The sequence below is a fragment of the Meleagris gallopavo genome, chromosome 3, assembly GCF_905368555.1.
Source record: "Meleagris gallopavo chromosome 3, MGAL_WU_HG_1.1, whole genome shotgun sequence".
Taxonomy (NCBI): domain Eukaryota; kingdom Metazoa; phylum Chordata; class Aves; order Galliformes; family Phasianidae; genus Meleagris; species Meleagris gallopavo.
This window is the reverse complement of record NC_139406.1, coordinates 78,404,830-78,419,609: the sequence shown is the minus strand read 5'-3', so window position 1 is coordinate 78,419,609 and position 14,780 is coordinate 78,404,830. Positions and strand designations below refer to the sequence as shown.

Genomic DNA, 14,780 nt, shown 5'->3' with positions numbered 1-14,780 from the left:
GGAATTTATGAATGTAACAGTATTTCTCTGTTACCAGAGGTGCTACTGTGCCATTCCCATTAGTGTGCAAAGTAACAAACAAATCTTCTGTGTAGGTTTGTCTATGAGCCATAAATGTCCATTCACAGACTAGATTATCATCAAAATAAATAAGAATTCATTTTAACAACTATTTTATAAATTATAATATTGTTTTAGAACTGATTGATAGTTACTGTGAATTTTGTTCTCAGTCCTTAATTGAGCTCTTGGGGAAAAAAAAGGGTTATGGCAATTTTGCAGGCTCAACTTGAGCGTAATAGACAGTATTGCTCTGAGATATAAGTGAGGGGTATAGACTGCCTACTAAGACTATTTAGAAACAGAGACAAAACCTTAAATATACTGTTGCTTGAATTCTGAAAGTATTTAATTTCCATTGGAAAACAGAAAATCTTAATTTCATCAATATATTTATCTGCTTGATTTTTTAACAAGAGTGTGCTACTCCTACCACAGGTTTTGAACTTTCACATTGTGAAGACCCTGGTGTGCCACAGTTTGGATATAAAATCAGTGACCAAGGTCACTTTGCTGGAAGCACTATCGTTTATGGATGCAATCCAGGTTACACACTCCATGGAAGTAGCCTTCTAAAGTGTATGACTGGAGAAAGAAGGGCATGGGACTATCCTCTACCATCATGTATTGGTAGTAGACCTTCATTTTTACCTTTTCTTTTTTTTTTTAATTTAAACTATTCTTTGAATATAAAGAAAAAAAAAAAAACCCTTATGTTTAGTAAATATTGTTATAAATCTGATCTCTACATATACAAATCTATTCATAATACTTTCAGAGATCTCTTTAGACCTTACATAAGTGTACATGAGTGGTGTTGCCTTTTTCAGTTTTAAAAAATAAAGGTAGTAATTATTAAACATTCATTCATAATGTAATTTCTAGTATATGAAAATCTACTTGTAGTTAGAAAATTGACAGGATAAAAACATAAGTCCAAAAGCCCAAAGAATATGCATTTTATGAGAAGTTATAAAACTAGGATGTTTTTTTCCAAATTGTATCTTATGCTAAAACAAACAAATAAACAACAAAAAAAACCTTTTCACATATTTACCTATAAATACAACAAAATAAATTAAAAAAAAAAAAAACAACAAAACATATAAAGTTACTAGGTTATCTGGAGACATATTATGTTTTAATAACTTGGCTTTTGGCACTGTGATGCATAACATGATATTATACACTTTATTATAATATTACAATAACTTTTTAAGTGCCAGTACCTATAAGCTCAATTCCTTCCATTAGAGGGAAGAAATAAGACAAGATTAAAGTACTCTAGTAATTGTCTTCTCTTCCTTTCATCTTCATTTAGATGAAACGAGGAATGAGCGAGTATAGAAAGTAAAGGATGAAATGCACTTTGTGCCCAGTTTTGATTTGACTGAAAACAGTGTACTTTATAGCATCATGGAATGGCCTGGGTTGAAAAGGAACATAATGATCATCAAGTTTCAACCTCCCTGCCAGAGGCTAGGGTCACCAATCACTAGACCAGGCTGCCCAGAGCCACATCCAGCCTTGCCCTTGCAAGCCTCCAGGAATGGGGTGTCCACAGCCTCCCTGGGCAAACTGTTACAGTGTCCCCACCCTCTGAGTGAAAAACTTTCTCCTTATATCTAACCTAAACCTCCTCTGTCTTAGTTTAAAGCCATTCTCCCTTATCGTATCACTATCCACCCATCTAAACAGCCATTCCCCCTCCTGTTTATATGCTCCCTTCAAGTATTCACAATGAGGTCACAGTGAGGTCTCCCCAGTGCTGCCTTTTTTCCAAGCTAAACAAGCCTAGTTCCCTCAACCTTTCTTCATAGGAGAGGTTCTTCACCCCTCTGATCATCTTAGTGGCCCTCCTCTGGACCTGCACCAAGAGCTCCACATCTTTCTTGTGCTAATAAATTCATCAAGATATAAAATTCTTTTAGAAAAATATGCAACAAATAAGAAGTGAACAAATCTTTGAGAATAATTAGGGAATAAATGTTTAAGTCCCAAACTTGTTGTAATCCTTTGAATAGTCCCAGTGATAACCAACTTCTGTTATCTGGGATATTTGAAATTGCAGAATTAGAAGGAAAACGTAGCACTGGGAAGAGTAAGCAGCATCTAGAAAGTATAGGGAGAACAAATGGTAGTTATAGAATCATATAGTCATAGAATCACAAGGTTGGAAAAGACCTACAAGATCATTTAGTCCAACCATCCTCCTTTTACCATTGCTACCACAAGCTACTAAAAGGTATCTTGTAGCTCCTCATCCAGATGCCCCTTGAACACTGCCACCACCTCCCTGGGCAGGCCATTCCAGTGCCTGACCAATCTCTGAGAGTTTTTCCTTATATCTAATCTAAATCTCTATGGCACATTTTGTGGCTGTTTCCTCGGGTCCTGTTTGTTGCATGGAAGAAAAGGCCAAACCCCTCCTCATCACACCCTCCCTTCAGGAAGTTGTGAAGTACAATGAGGTCTCCTCTGAGCCTCCTCTTCTCCAGACTGAACAGCTCCCTCAGCAACTCCACATAAGATTTGTACTCCAGACCCCTCACCAGTTTTGTTGCACTTCTCTGGGCATGTTCCAGAGCCTCAATGACTTTCTTGTAGCGAGGGGCCCAAAACTGAACACAATACATGAGGTACAGTCTCACCAGTGCTGAATACAGGGGGATAATTACCTCCCTGCTCCTGCTGGCCACACTATTTGCAGGCCAGGATGCTGTTGGCCCTCTTGGCCACCTGGGCACACTGTTGCCTCATGTTCAGCCAAGCATCAACCAACACCCCCAGGTCCCTTTCTTCTTCACAGTCATCCAGCCACTCAGCCCCAAGCCTATAGCACTACCTGGGGTTATTGTGACCAAAGTGCAGGATCTGGCACTTGGCCTGGTTTACCTCATCCCATTCACCTCAACCCAGTGATCCAGCTTATCCCTCTGAAGGGCCTCCCTACTCTCAAGCAGATCAATACAACCTCCCAACTTAGTATCATCTGCAAACTTACTGAGGATACACTCAATCCCCTCATCTACGTCATCAATAAAGATATTAAACAAGATGGGCCCCAGTACCGACCCCTGGGGGGTAATGGGTCACCAGATGGAGTAAGAGCAAAAGGATCAGATAAAATGTTATGAATGATGGCAGAAAGTTGAAATTAAAGTTTTTCAGTTCTTTCATTAAATATTAAAAGAATAGGAAGTATCACCGTACTGATATACACATATATATGTATGAGTTCTTGCATAATTTTAAAATGGACCAAGGTAAACCTGTTTAAAGTTACTCCTTCATTTTCTTAATGATCTTGTAAAATCATTTTTAATGATTAATGATCTAGATTGTGTGGTGCGCACTATTTCCACTAACTGTGGGAAATTCAGTTTTCCCCATATTCTAAGCAAATATCCAGAGGTTCCAATAATTTACGTCTAGATGGAATACAGTAAAGGGATTTCTAGAACAGCTCATGGACAGGCGATAAATGCTGTTGTGTCTTGCGTGACATGGACTGAATTCTGAAGAAGGTCCCAAGATGAGTAACATACATTGTCTTTCAATTTAATTATTCATCAGTCCCCTCTTCAGTATATAGATGCCTACAACTGAAAAGACATAGGTTTGAATTAGGAAGTGAGTCATCTTTCAAGAGCTGGTAAAAACTTCAAAACAAAAAACCCAAACCTTCAGTAAATGGAAATCCAAAGGTGAAGCTGGACCTCTGGGGAAAAGTGATGATTTTCTGCATATCCTTATGGTCTTCATATTATTTTTCATTTTAATAACAAAGAAGTGCCCAACTGTCTTTTAAAATATTAAAGAAGTTAAGCAGCTAAGATTAAGATTTTGATCATCACCAGGCTTTTTGTGAAAACTGCATTATAATTAGTTTAAAATGTTTTGTAGAGATGAATCTATTTGGAATGTGAATCAATTTATGTACATTTGTTCAGCTTTAAATTAATGCCATTTCAAATACATCTCTACAGTCTGCTGTTAAGACAGTTCACTTATCCATCTAGTTCAGAATGCCACGCATAAAGAAAAAATCTCAGTACATGAGACAGAGCTACTCTGCTTAAAAAATAAATAAAGTACAAAACAATAAAGAATGATTTACAAAATGATTTTCCTTTATTTATTTACTTTCCTTTATTTTAACCTTTTCCATAAATTAATGGAAGTACGTAGATAGTGTTATTTAAGTGAGCTTTTGAATGGTTTATATTGATTTTATTTATTACAGTAAAGCATTTTTCTTTTCCTAAGTGGTAAAACCATCTATTTGCATCCAGAGAAGAGTTAAAGTGCTGTAAAACTGTTGTGTATATGAGCTATAATGTCTGTCCCAAGCTGAGGATTCCTTAGGTTTGGCTGAATAGATGTTAAATTAATTTTAATTGAAACAAGTGAGATTTTTGTATAGACAAGCTTAAGAATTAAAAGGTTTATGAATAGCAGTTGCAAACGATGGTATTGATTTCCACATACTTTCCAATTTTCTATTTTAATTAAGGATCACTGCTGATGTTTAAAGTGCTATTAAGGGGATCCACTATGAATCATTTAAAATGTCAAACCAATTCACATGTTCTAGGTTTCTTGGGTTGAAAAAGATATAATAAATTACGTGTTAGTAATGCAATGTGAGGAAGATTGCTAGGAGAGAACAGGGAAGCAGGATAGCAGTTAAGAAATGCATGAGAAGATCAGAAAAGAGAATGTTTCAATTAAAAATGTTCCGGAGAGAAATGAAAGGAGTTACACTGCAGAGGCTTTTTTGCAGAACTGAAACCTCTTTTAGATAGTTCTTACAGTATGTCCAAACAAAAACCTGAGTGAACAAATCTTTGAAACTTTAATTTCAATAATGGTTTAAATAGCAGGAAGAGAAGATGAATCAACAGTAGTGTTGATTCCTGGCTTATGGAAATCCTTTTTTTCAACATTCACTTTTAGTTAGAATCATATTAAAACTAGATTTCTTTGCTGCAAAGCGAAATTGGAAAGGAAAAAAAAGTCTTGCAAAATCTTGCTTTTGAGTCATTTTGCTGCATATACTTGTAAGTTTAATACTTACAAGCATCCAGCCCTACTCAAGATATTTTGAGTTTACAGGTTGTTGAGGTAAACTTTGAGAAAACTGGAAAACAGTGATGTTTGGAATGAAATATTTTTAGGATGACATTCACAAATAATTTTATATATCTGAATGTTTATGAGTAACATAAGTCAACAGATACTTTAATTTGCTGCTACAATGATAAGTTGACTTCAAAATGGTACTATTATTTCAGTATCATACCATGCAAGAAAGTGACATTGACAAGACAACAGCAAAACTGTTTTCAAGCTGTTCTAGTTGTATTAAATATAACAACAAAACCACTGAATTTGCAGAATGCTACAAAGATTAATATGTATTTGCTTTAACTTGAAATCCTTGAATTTTTAGAATTGACATTTTAAGATAAAATTAGGATTCTTGGTTAGGACTGTATTCACACATGAGCAGTCTGGAGAAAGAAGATAAAAGGGATTTTGCCCTGCTACTTCTCACTGACACCAGAAGAGGTTACTAGTGGCACATCATGGCAGAATCATAACAAAAAGCTAAAAAATTATCTTTCACGAAAATTAGAATTTTTAAACTTAGAGTTGTTTAGTAATTTTAGATAAAATGCAATTCATTTATAGTTTAATTTGGTATGTCAATAAGCAAATTTTTCTTTATATATATATCCTTATGCCATTGGAAGAATAATAGACAATCCCTATCTTCTGAACTGAATAACTACAAAATATTTACATATATAGAGAGAGATTATAGTGATGGTGTTTTAAAGATATGAAGTGCCATGTGTTTCTAAAAATTTGCTTTTGTTATGTCTGAAAAATCCATGAAGAGTAGCATTTCAATTGCATTTTATCAGGGAATTCACAGATCATAATACATCCCTCAACTAAATATTTTAAGTGATTTTATGTGATGTTACATCAAAACAAAAATGCATTGTAACTATATTAATCTAATCAAGCCATCATTTTGACTTTGACTTCATAAGAGAGAAAGCATTAAATGGACTTTAAACGGAAAGGGGAATCAGAAAGCTTTAAAGGCCTAAGGGTCTATATTTAAAAAATCTAGGTATATAGATTATGAAATGCTCAGTTTTGCCTAGTGACTGGCTGGCTGAGGCCAACTAACAGGGAGCTACTTACCATCTGTTATCCTCTAAGAAACATAGCTTCACTGTGAGGACAAGTCTCAGGTAAGAAGTCTTATACTTCTTTTATTTTCTAAGTTGAAAGACTTTGACTCTTACAAGTTTGCTTTATTTTGTTTCCTCTTTTTTTTTTTTTAAATTTTATTCCCTACTTATTAATTTGTAAATTTCTTAATTTAATTCTACTGGTTTAAAGTGCCATAATATTCTTGCTTTTGTTTTTTGATTTTATTTTATTTTTTAATGGTCTTTGTATCTTTTATTATACAGCGGTATGCTTTCTTATTAATGTGTATTCAAAATTATTAGAAAGACATAGATGCTAAAAATATATATATACAAAAAATACTCAGATAAGAATGTGTAGAGTTTCTTAAAGTATTTGAAGTCTTTATCTTACAGTTTTAGGGCACGTAGTCAGGTTTGCTGTGTTTCAATCATGTTACTTATTTGGCAAAAGAGTAGATATATAAGTTGATAGCTTGGATGATTAGTTGGAAAGATATCTGCAGTAGATTAATAGTAACATTATGTAATGTTTTCATTAGCTGAGTGTGGAGGCCGTTTTAAAGGAGAATCATCAGGAAGAATCTTATCTCCTGGCTATCCTTTCCCCTATGATAACAATCTGCGTTGCATGTGGGTGATTGAAGTAGACCCAGGAAATATTGTCAGGTACTGCAAATGAATCTTACTGTTATAGTAATTATTTTGTTTATGTAACAAGTAAAACTTGTCTGTTCTGATGGGAAAAAAAATGGAGATTTAGAATTTAAGATGCTGTTCAAGGGCAGTATTCATGACATACTCAGCTTGAATATATAATTTGGTGTTGAAACTATCTGCTTTTCAATAAATGTTGTTTGGTGAAGATCAGTCTTGAAAATTTCTTGTCATTTTGTGAAATGTTTAATAATTTTAAACTACTCTATATGTACAAACTATAACTATTAACAGAAAATATGTCTAAAACAAATCAAATTACAAGGAATGCAATTGTGTTGCACATAACAGTGTTTTGTGAAAAATGAAACTATTTTATGGAAAGCCTGTGGACGCATACAGATTATTTAAATAGTTAATGCGATAAATTTATTTCACGATTCACAAATTCAAATGTTACTAGTTACAAAAGACTTTTGCTTTCAAATGTATTTCTGTATTAAGATTATATGTACCTAAAGATAAAAGTATGAAAAATATTTTAGAAAGCTACATTCAAAAATTAAAGTTTATTTGCTTTCTTACTTTGGTTGGTTAGTTTAGGTTTATTGGTTTTTTTTTGTTGTTGTTTTTGTTTTTGTTTTTTTTTAATATTATTTTCCTGTATGTTTGTGGGTGTTTTTACGTTATTAAGTAGAATGAAATCTGACAATAATAACATGGTGTTCTCACAGCCTCCAGTTTCTTGCTTTTGATACTGAGGCATCGCATGATATTCTACGAGTTTGGGATGGACCACCTGAAAATGAGATGTTACTCAAGGAAATTAGTGGATCTCTAGTTCCTGAAGGCATTCACAGTACACTCAACATAGTAACAATCCAGTTTGACACAGATTTTTATATCAGCAAATCTGGGTTTGCCATACAGTTTTCAAGTAAGTTGATGAATTCATTCATTCATTCCTTCATTTATTTTTATGAGTTGGCTCACTCACAGATAACTGTACTGCTGGCAGCAATTGAAATAAGTGACATTTCTAATTTTGGAAGGAAAGAGATGGTCCAAACTAATAGATTTGTTGTAAAGCTATGTTTTCATTTAAAAAATAAAATAAAATAAAATAAAATAAAATAAAATAAAATAAAATAAAATAAAATAAAATAAAATAAATCCATGTCTTGGCTTTGTTTCAAAAGCAGTTTGGAAGGCGTAGGAATGCTTACAGTTCTCATTAGTGTTTTTTTCAGAAAGGGGGTGATATCATCCTTTTCTAATCAATGAAAATTTCCACATTCAGAGACATCTAAGCAGAATTTTATTCTTGCTGTGCTTGTGTAGGATGAAACAGGAAATATAGCACTGCAGAAACAGCAGTGTCTTCCTTTTTGCCTTCTAACACTATTTTATCTTATTGACTTTACCAGCTGGCAGAATGCTGACAAATCTAAAAGCTATTTAACTGTTATTAAATCCTTTCATACACTTTTTGAATTGAAATATAAGAAATAATTTAATGAAGTCTATGTTTACCATATTGCTGCTCACTGAGTGTTTTTTTTTTCAAGTATAGCAAGATATGATCTCATGCCATCATTTTGTAAGCAGTAGAAATGTTTCTAACATGGACTGATGTAACTTGTAATGATAACATTGTTTACCTTGTGCTTTGTATGCTTGGTAGCTGTATTACCTCATTTTTTCCCTACCCTCATTATTTCAACATGTATGAAAAATACATGACTATGTATACAGTGATTTGAAGGAAGAATGAAGTATGTGAATGAGAAGACAATGTAAAATATTTGACTTGTAATGAAAGAGTGACTCTTTTCCACCTGATTTATTTATTTATTTGAAACCGTGAATGAAACTTGTAATTCCTTAGGTTCACAATTTTTTTTTGTTTTGTTTTTAACAAGACAAATGCCGAGTCTTGCATTTTGATCACCACAATCCCTATGCAACGCTGCAGGTTAGGGGCAGAGTGGCTGGAAAGCTATGTGGTGAAAAAGATATGGAGGTGTTAACTGACAGCCGGCTGAACATGAGCCAGCAGTGTGCCTGAGTGGCCATCAATACCAGGAGCGTCCTGGCTTATATCAGAAATGGCGCAGTCAGCAGGAGCAGAGAGGTGCTTGTCCCTTTGCACTCTGCACTAATAAGGCCGTACCTCGATTACTGTGTTCGGTTTTGTGCCTCTCACTATAAGAAAGGCATTGAGTCCCTGAAACATGTCCAAAGAGGGGCATGGAAGCTGTGAACAATCTGGAGCGCATGGCTTATGAGGAGCGGCTGAGGGAACTGGTATTGTTTAGTCTGTAGAAGAGGAAGTTCAGGAGAGATCTTGTCACTCTACAGCTACCTGAAAGAAAGTTGTAATGAGATGGGAGTCAACATCTTTTTCAGGCTATTAGAATGGCTTAGATTGGTGGGGACCTTAAAGACCCTATTTCCAACTAGCAATAGTATGTGAGGTAATGGAGTGAAATTGTTCTAATGGAGGTTCAGTTTGGATAATAGAAAAAATTTCTTCTCAGAATGTTTGGTAATGCATTGGAATAGGCTGTCCAGAGAGGTGGTAGGGTCACCGTCCCTGGAGGTTTTCAAGAAAAGTGTAGATGTGGCACTGAGGGACATAGTTTAGTAGGTATGCTGGTGATGGGATGATGGTTGGACTGGATGATCAGAAATCAAATCAAATCACAGAATATCAGGGATTGGATAGGACCTTGAAATATCATCTAGTCCAATCCCCCTGCCAGAGCAGGAACACCTACATTAAGTCACACAGCAATGCGTCCAGGTGGGTTTTGAGTGTCTCCAGAGAAGGAGTCCCCACAACCTTTCTAGGCAGCCTGTTCCAGTGTTATGTCATCCTCACCATAAATAAGTTTTTTCTTATATTTACGTGGAACTTCCTGTGTTCCAGCTTGCACCCACTGCCCCTTGTCCTATCATTGGATGTCACTGAGAAGAGCCTGGCTCCACCCTCATGACACTTACCCTTTACATATTTGTAAACATTAATGAGGTCATCCATCAGTCTCCTCCAAGCTAAAGAGACCCAGCTCCCTCTGCCTTTCCTCCTAAACGAAATGATCTGCTCCCTTTATCATCTTTGTGGCTCTGCACTGGACTCTCTCAAGCAGTTTCTTGTCCATCTTGAACTGAGGGACCCCAAACTAGACACAATATTCCAGATGCGATCTCACCAGGGCAAAGTAGAAGGGGAGGAGAACCTCTCTCAACCTACTAACCACACCCCTTCTAATACACCCCAGGAAGCCATTGGTCTTCTTGGCCACAAGAACACAGCACTGGCTCATGGTCAACCTGCTGTCCACCAAGACTCCCAGGTCCCTCTCCCCTTTGCTGCTCTCTATATTAGTGGGCTCTTTCAACCTTAGTGATTCTATGATCATGTACTGAGTTTATTCAGGTTGTCATTTAGGTGAATTGAAAAAAAAAGATGTATGCAGATTAAGAATGGAATTACGTGCTTAAATGGATGTGTTATGGAAATAAACCCATAAGTAGTTACTGTTGAAGTTCCAATATTTTACCTGAAAATGTTTTTTAGAGTTTCATTCAAAAGGAGAGATATTTTATTTAATATTTTATTAAAATAACAATTTGAAGGGCCCATAAAATATTAGTGCTTTTGTATTTCTCTTATTGTTCAGTTTGGGTTCACAGAATCACTGTGATCCTTCTCAAATACAATATGTTGCACAATTTAATGACATACATTATTGTCTTATTAGAAGAATCACAGAGATTTTTTTTCCTAGTTGAGTGTTGTCAAAATAATGTAATATTAGCTATCCAACCAGGATTATGCTGTTGCTATTTGGTCATACTATTTTACTAGCCAGGAAAGAATTATCTTTGAGGAGAGAGGGTACGAGAAAAGTAATTCTATTTCATTTTGTTTCAAGCTTCCAAATATTTTCTTTGAATATATAATGTTGTCTGAGTGAAACAGATGGTGTCTGTGTACTTTAGCTGCAGTATAATTAACAAATAGAAAGCTGACACAGGGGAGGTATCTGCTTTTACTTTCCTCTTGCAATGTTATGAAATAGATTATGAGTATTAACTAGATTATTGGTGCATTCACTTAAAGAGGAATGCTGGTCAGTGACAACAGATATGTATGTTCAAACCTTTTCAAGACCTTGAATGCTTTACTTTTATATCATTTTCTTAATACAGTTACTTTACTTTGTGGAAACAAGCTTTTAGTTTATCTTTCTTTACAACTTTTGATCTCATTTCTATCAACTTGCTATGTTGAATTCATTTAATAACTGAAAATAAGCACAATTGATAATGTGATATATTTGAATTTTATTCCTTATAAACCATGCAATAAATGCAGAAAATTATTTTCTATCTGTTAAAACTAATAACAGCAGAGAACACCAAATTAAAGCAGGGGAAAGCCTAGAAAAGCTGGTATGTTATATAAATAGTAAAAAGAAAATTATAATTTAATCAGTATCAGAAATTCAAATTCTTGAATTATATATATATTATATAAATAAATAATAATCATCAAATAAACAAATGAATTTCTCGTTTCTTTTCTCTTCAGAAGACATATAAATTAATCAAAATGAACAAGTAATTTAGTCTCAGGGTTGGTATTCTGACTCTTTCACGATATTGCATTTCACTTATTATAAGACTAAATTTAAAAATCACCGGTAACAGGAAAAAAATTCTGATATTTACTGATCCCAGCATCAGTGGAGTTTATTTGTGCCATGTCACTTTTTTAATATTGTGTTGCAATGTATCTTTCCTGCATGAAAATGGAGCTGTCAGCTCGGGACATTAGTCATATATCAAATTGCTTGGGCTCATGAACTATCAGAAGTTTTTGTATCCTGGCATTAACATATTCTTTTCTGTAGCAGAAAAGATCAGTTTACAGTGCTTTATCTGATTGTTTCAATGTACACTGATATGTTATTATTAAACAGATATATCAAAATGTTTTTATGCTCCATATCAACTAAATCTGTAGACAAATCTGAAATCTTTCTGGGCCCAATTAAATGCTGTGTTAATGGTTTCTGTGACTGTATAGGAGCATTTTTATAGTCACGTACAGCATGTGAATCTGTTCATATGAGTACTCCTAGGGCTAATCTAAATAATTTTTAGGAGAAAATGTTCTATGTGGCTTGACTACTGAATCTCCAAAGCAAGATTTTGCCCCAGTTCCTTCAAGTAACAGGGGAAAACTAAGTAACTCTCCAGAAAATGTATTGGCACTGGAGAATTGGTAGTCTTGTATTCAAAGTCTACACTGTGGAATATTTTGATTGAATATTTGAGACATTAAATCTCATTTGTGAGTCCTTTGTTTGTTAGTTTGTTGTTTGTATTAGCAAAGTCTGGGAGGTGATCTATAAATGGAAATCACTGGTATTGTAACACTGCTGGCAACACTGCTCATAATCAGATATTCTTAGTTCTCAGTTGTTTTAGGTGTCTGTTTTTTCCAACTTTCAGTGTCTAGGAGTTAAAAGTAAATATAGGTAGGGACAACTCAGAGTTTAATTTCCAAAACATACTCAGCTCAAAAGTGTGAAAAGCTGATACTGAAAAGCATTCTGTCGACCCAGCCAAGTATACACACTGGATCTGTATGTCTAATGCGTCCCCTCATCTGTCATCTACTAGACAATTTGAATATCAAGTCTCATTCAACCTCAACCTGAAGCTGGATCTGTTGATTAAGAACTGTCTCTTTAAATTCTTGATCTAGCACTTGATCTACTGGCTTTCACCACTGAAGGATAGAGTAAAATAATTTTGAGCATTTCTCTATCCTTATTAAGAAAAAAAAAATCTCTCAGTTGACACCACTCAATTTTGTGCTACACACTGTTGTTCTTGCATCTGTTGTGCTGTATGTATTATGTAACAGATAGTTTTTCAAGCATGTATTTTCTCATCTACAGAATAGTTTCTAGCACTTTAACATGTTACATTTACAAACCATACCTTATGGCCTATTCAAGATGACATGAACTTAAGAGATTTCTTTTTGTAATGTTTTGTTTACAGTGATAGAAATGACTTACAATTGTACAATGTTAGGATGAAAATCAATTTATTTTTTCTTAATTTAAGTATCTATTTCATATGTCACAAAGAACTTTAGATCCTTTATATGGACATATGAAGAATCGTGATAGCCAGTTCCTTTTATTTTGCAGTAAAATTTCAAGACTGCATTTCAGATATGATAGCAAAGTTATTTGGGACTCTATTGCTCTTGAAGACTTTGCTTCACAAATTTTCATGTAGAACAATGAAAGTTGTGATTAGATCTCTAAAGATCTAAGGGCAAGGAAGGTGGGGGAGGGTAATCATCTCTTTTGCTGGAATATCTATTTCATAAGTAAAACAATAAATAAACTTCAGTAGGAGACAAAAATTAGGTTGAAGAAAGATTATGAAAAAAAAAAATCAGAAATAAACAGAATAAGAAGATATACAAAGTAGAATATGCAGAGCAAATAACACTGCTAATGATAATAGAAACCCCTCTTCCAAAATCAAGCAAACGGACTAATTACAGTTGTGAACAGTCTTAAAGATGGTCTAGAATCAGCCATGCGAAATAGAATCTAAAAATTAGAGTAGAAATTATGGAAAGCTGTAACTAAGCAGTTCCACTTGAGTATACAGTTAATATCTGTCAGCTCTCAAGAAATATGTTAGTTTTATAGTGCTGTATAATACTCTGATTTTCCTTCTCGAGTTTTTTTCTTGCACTATTACTTTTTAACCTTGTGCCTCCAAAATATATTTTTCTGTATTTGAAAATTCTTTTTCTGATAATTTTGTATATCTTATAATAATAGTAGAAAATATATTACTTCTACCTCCTTTTAAGGTGAATATATGATGCCAACTGTGTCAAAATAAGATTAATTATAACAAATTTATTCTTGGGGTAAATGTTACATATGTAATATAAACCATCTCTGAGTAGTAAAAGATTTATGTACAAGTGCAATATTCCTGTCCAGTCTACCACATTCAAATTTTAAGAGTCTAGGACAGAAATAAAAGTTTCTCCCTTGTTATATTGACTCCACAGGAAAAACAATTTTATATATATATATATATATATATATATATATAAGCCATATTGTTTCCCATATATTTTTGACTGATTTCTCAAAATTTTAGGAGTAATAAAATTTTGGATTTGCAGAGTAACCAGATTAGAAGATTGTAATATGACAAACATGGGTAGAAAAGCTGATTGTTTTTTTCTCCCTTTATCTGATAGGTTCTGTAGCTACTGCCTGCCGTGATCCTGGTGTCCCCATGAATGGAACTAGAAATGGGGATGGAAGAGAACCCGGAGACACTGTGATTTTTCAGTGTGACCCTGGATATGAATTGCAAGGAAATGAGAGGATAACCTGTATTCAGGTAGAAAATCGGTACTTCTGGCAGCCCAACCCACCAGTCTGCATAGGTATGCAGAAGACAATCAAAGAATGGTTTCCAAAATTTTGAAATTTTGTGCGATTAATCACACTTCTCTACAAACTTTATTTTAGGCAACTAATACATATTCATTATTTATTCTGTATAAATCTTCAGTGAATGTTATAAAAATCATTCCTCCCTATTACTAGTGTAATATGAGAGCTGATCTTAAAGTAATACATCCTGTTTTATGATGTTGGCCCATGACATCAGAGGCAGATGTTGGTGGTATGGCAGTAGAAGTTGAACCTTCTCAGCAGTATTCCATTACGTATTGTTGCTGTGTGACAGATGGCAGCAGAG

At 34.3% G+C, this 14,780-nt stretch overlaps 1 protein-coding gene across 2 annotated transcripts in view; it reads left to right on the top strand.

Annotated features, from left to right (window-relative positions):
- The window catches only part of CSMD3 (CUB and Sushi multiple domains 3), a 538,229-nt gene that overhangs the window by 366,461 nt on the left and 156,988 nt on the right, over nt 1-14,780 (top strand). For both annotated transcript variants that reach the window (XM_085221591.1, XM_085221590.1), the window contains exons 25-28: nt 499-690; nt 6,836-6,962; nt 7,685-7,887; nt 14,272-14,463. In XM_085221591.1, coding sequence (XP_085077717.1) covers nt 499-690; nt 6,836-6,962; nt 7,685-7,887; nt 14,272-14,463 — 714 coding nt within the window. The remainder of the gene's footprint in view (nt 1-498; nt 691-6,835; nt 6,963-7,684; nt 7,888-14,271; nt 14,464-14,780) is intronic.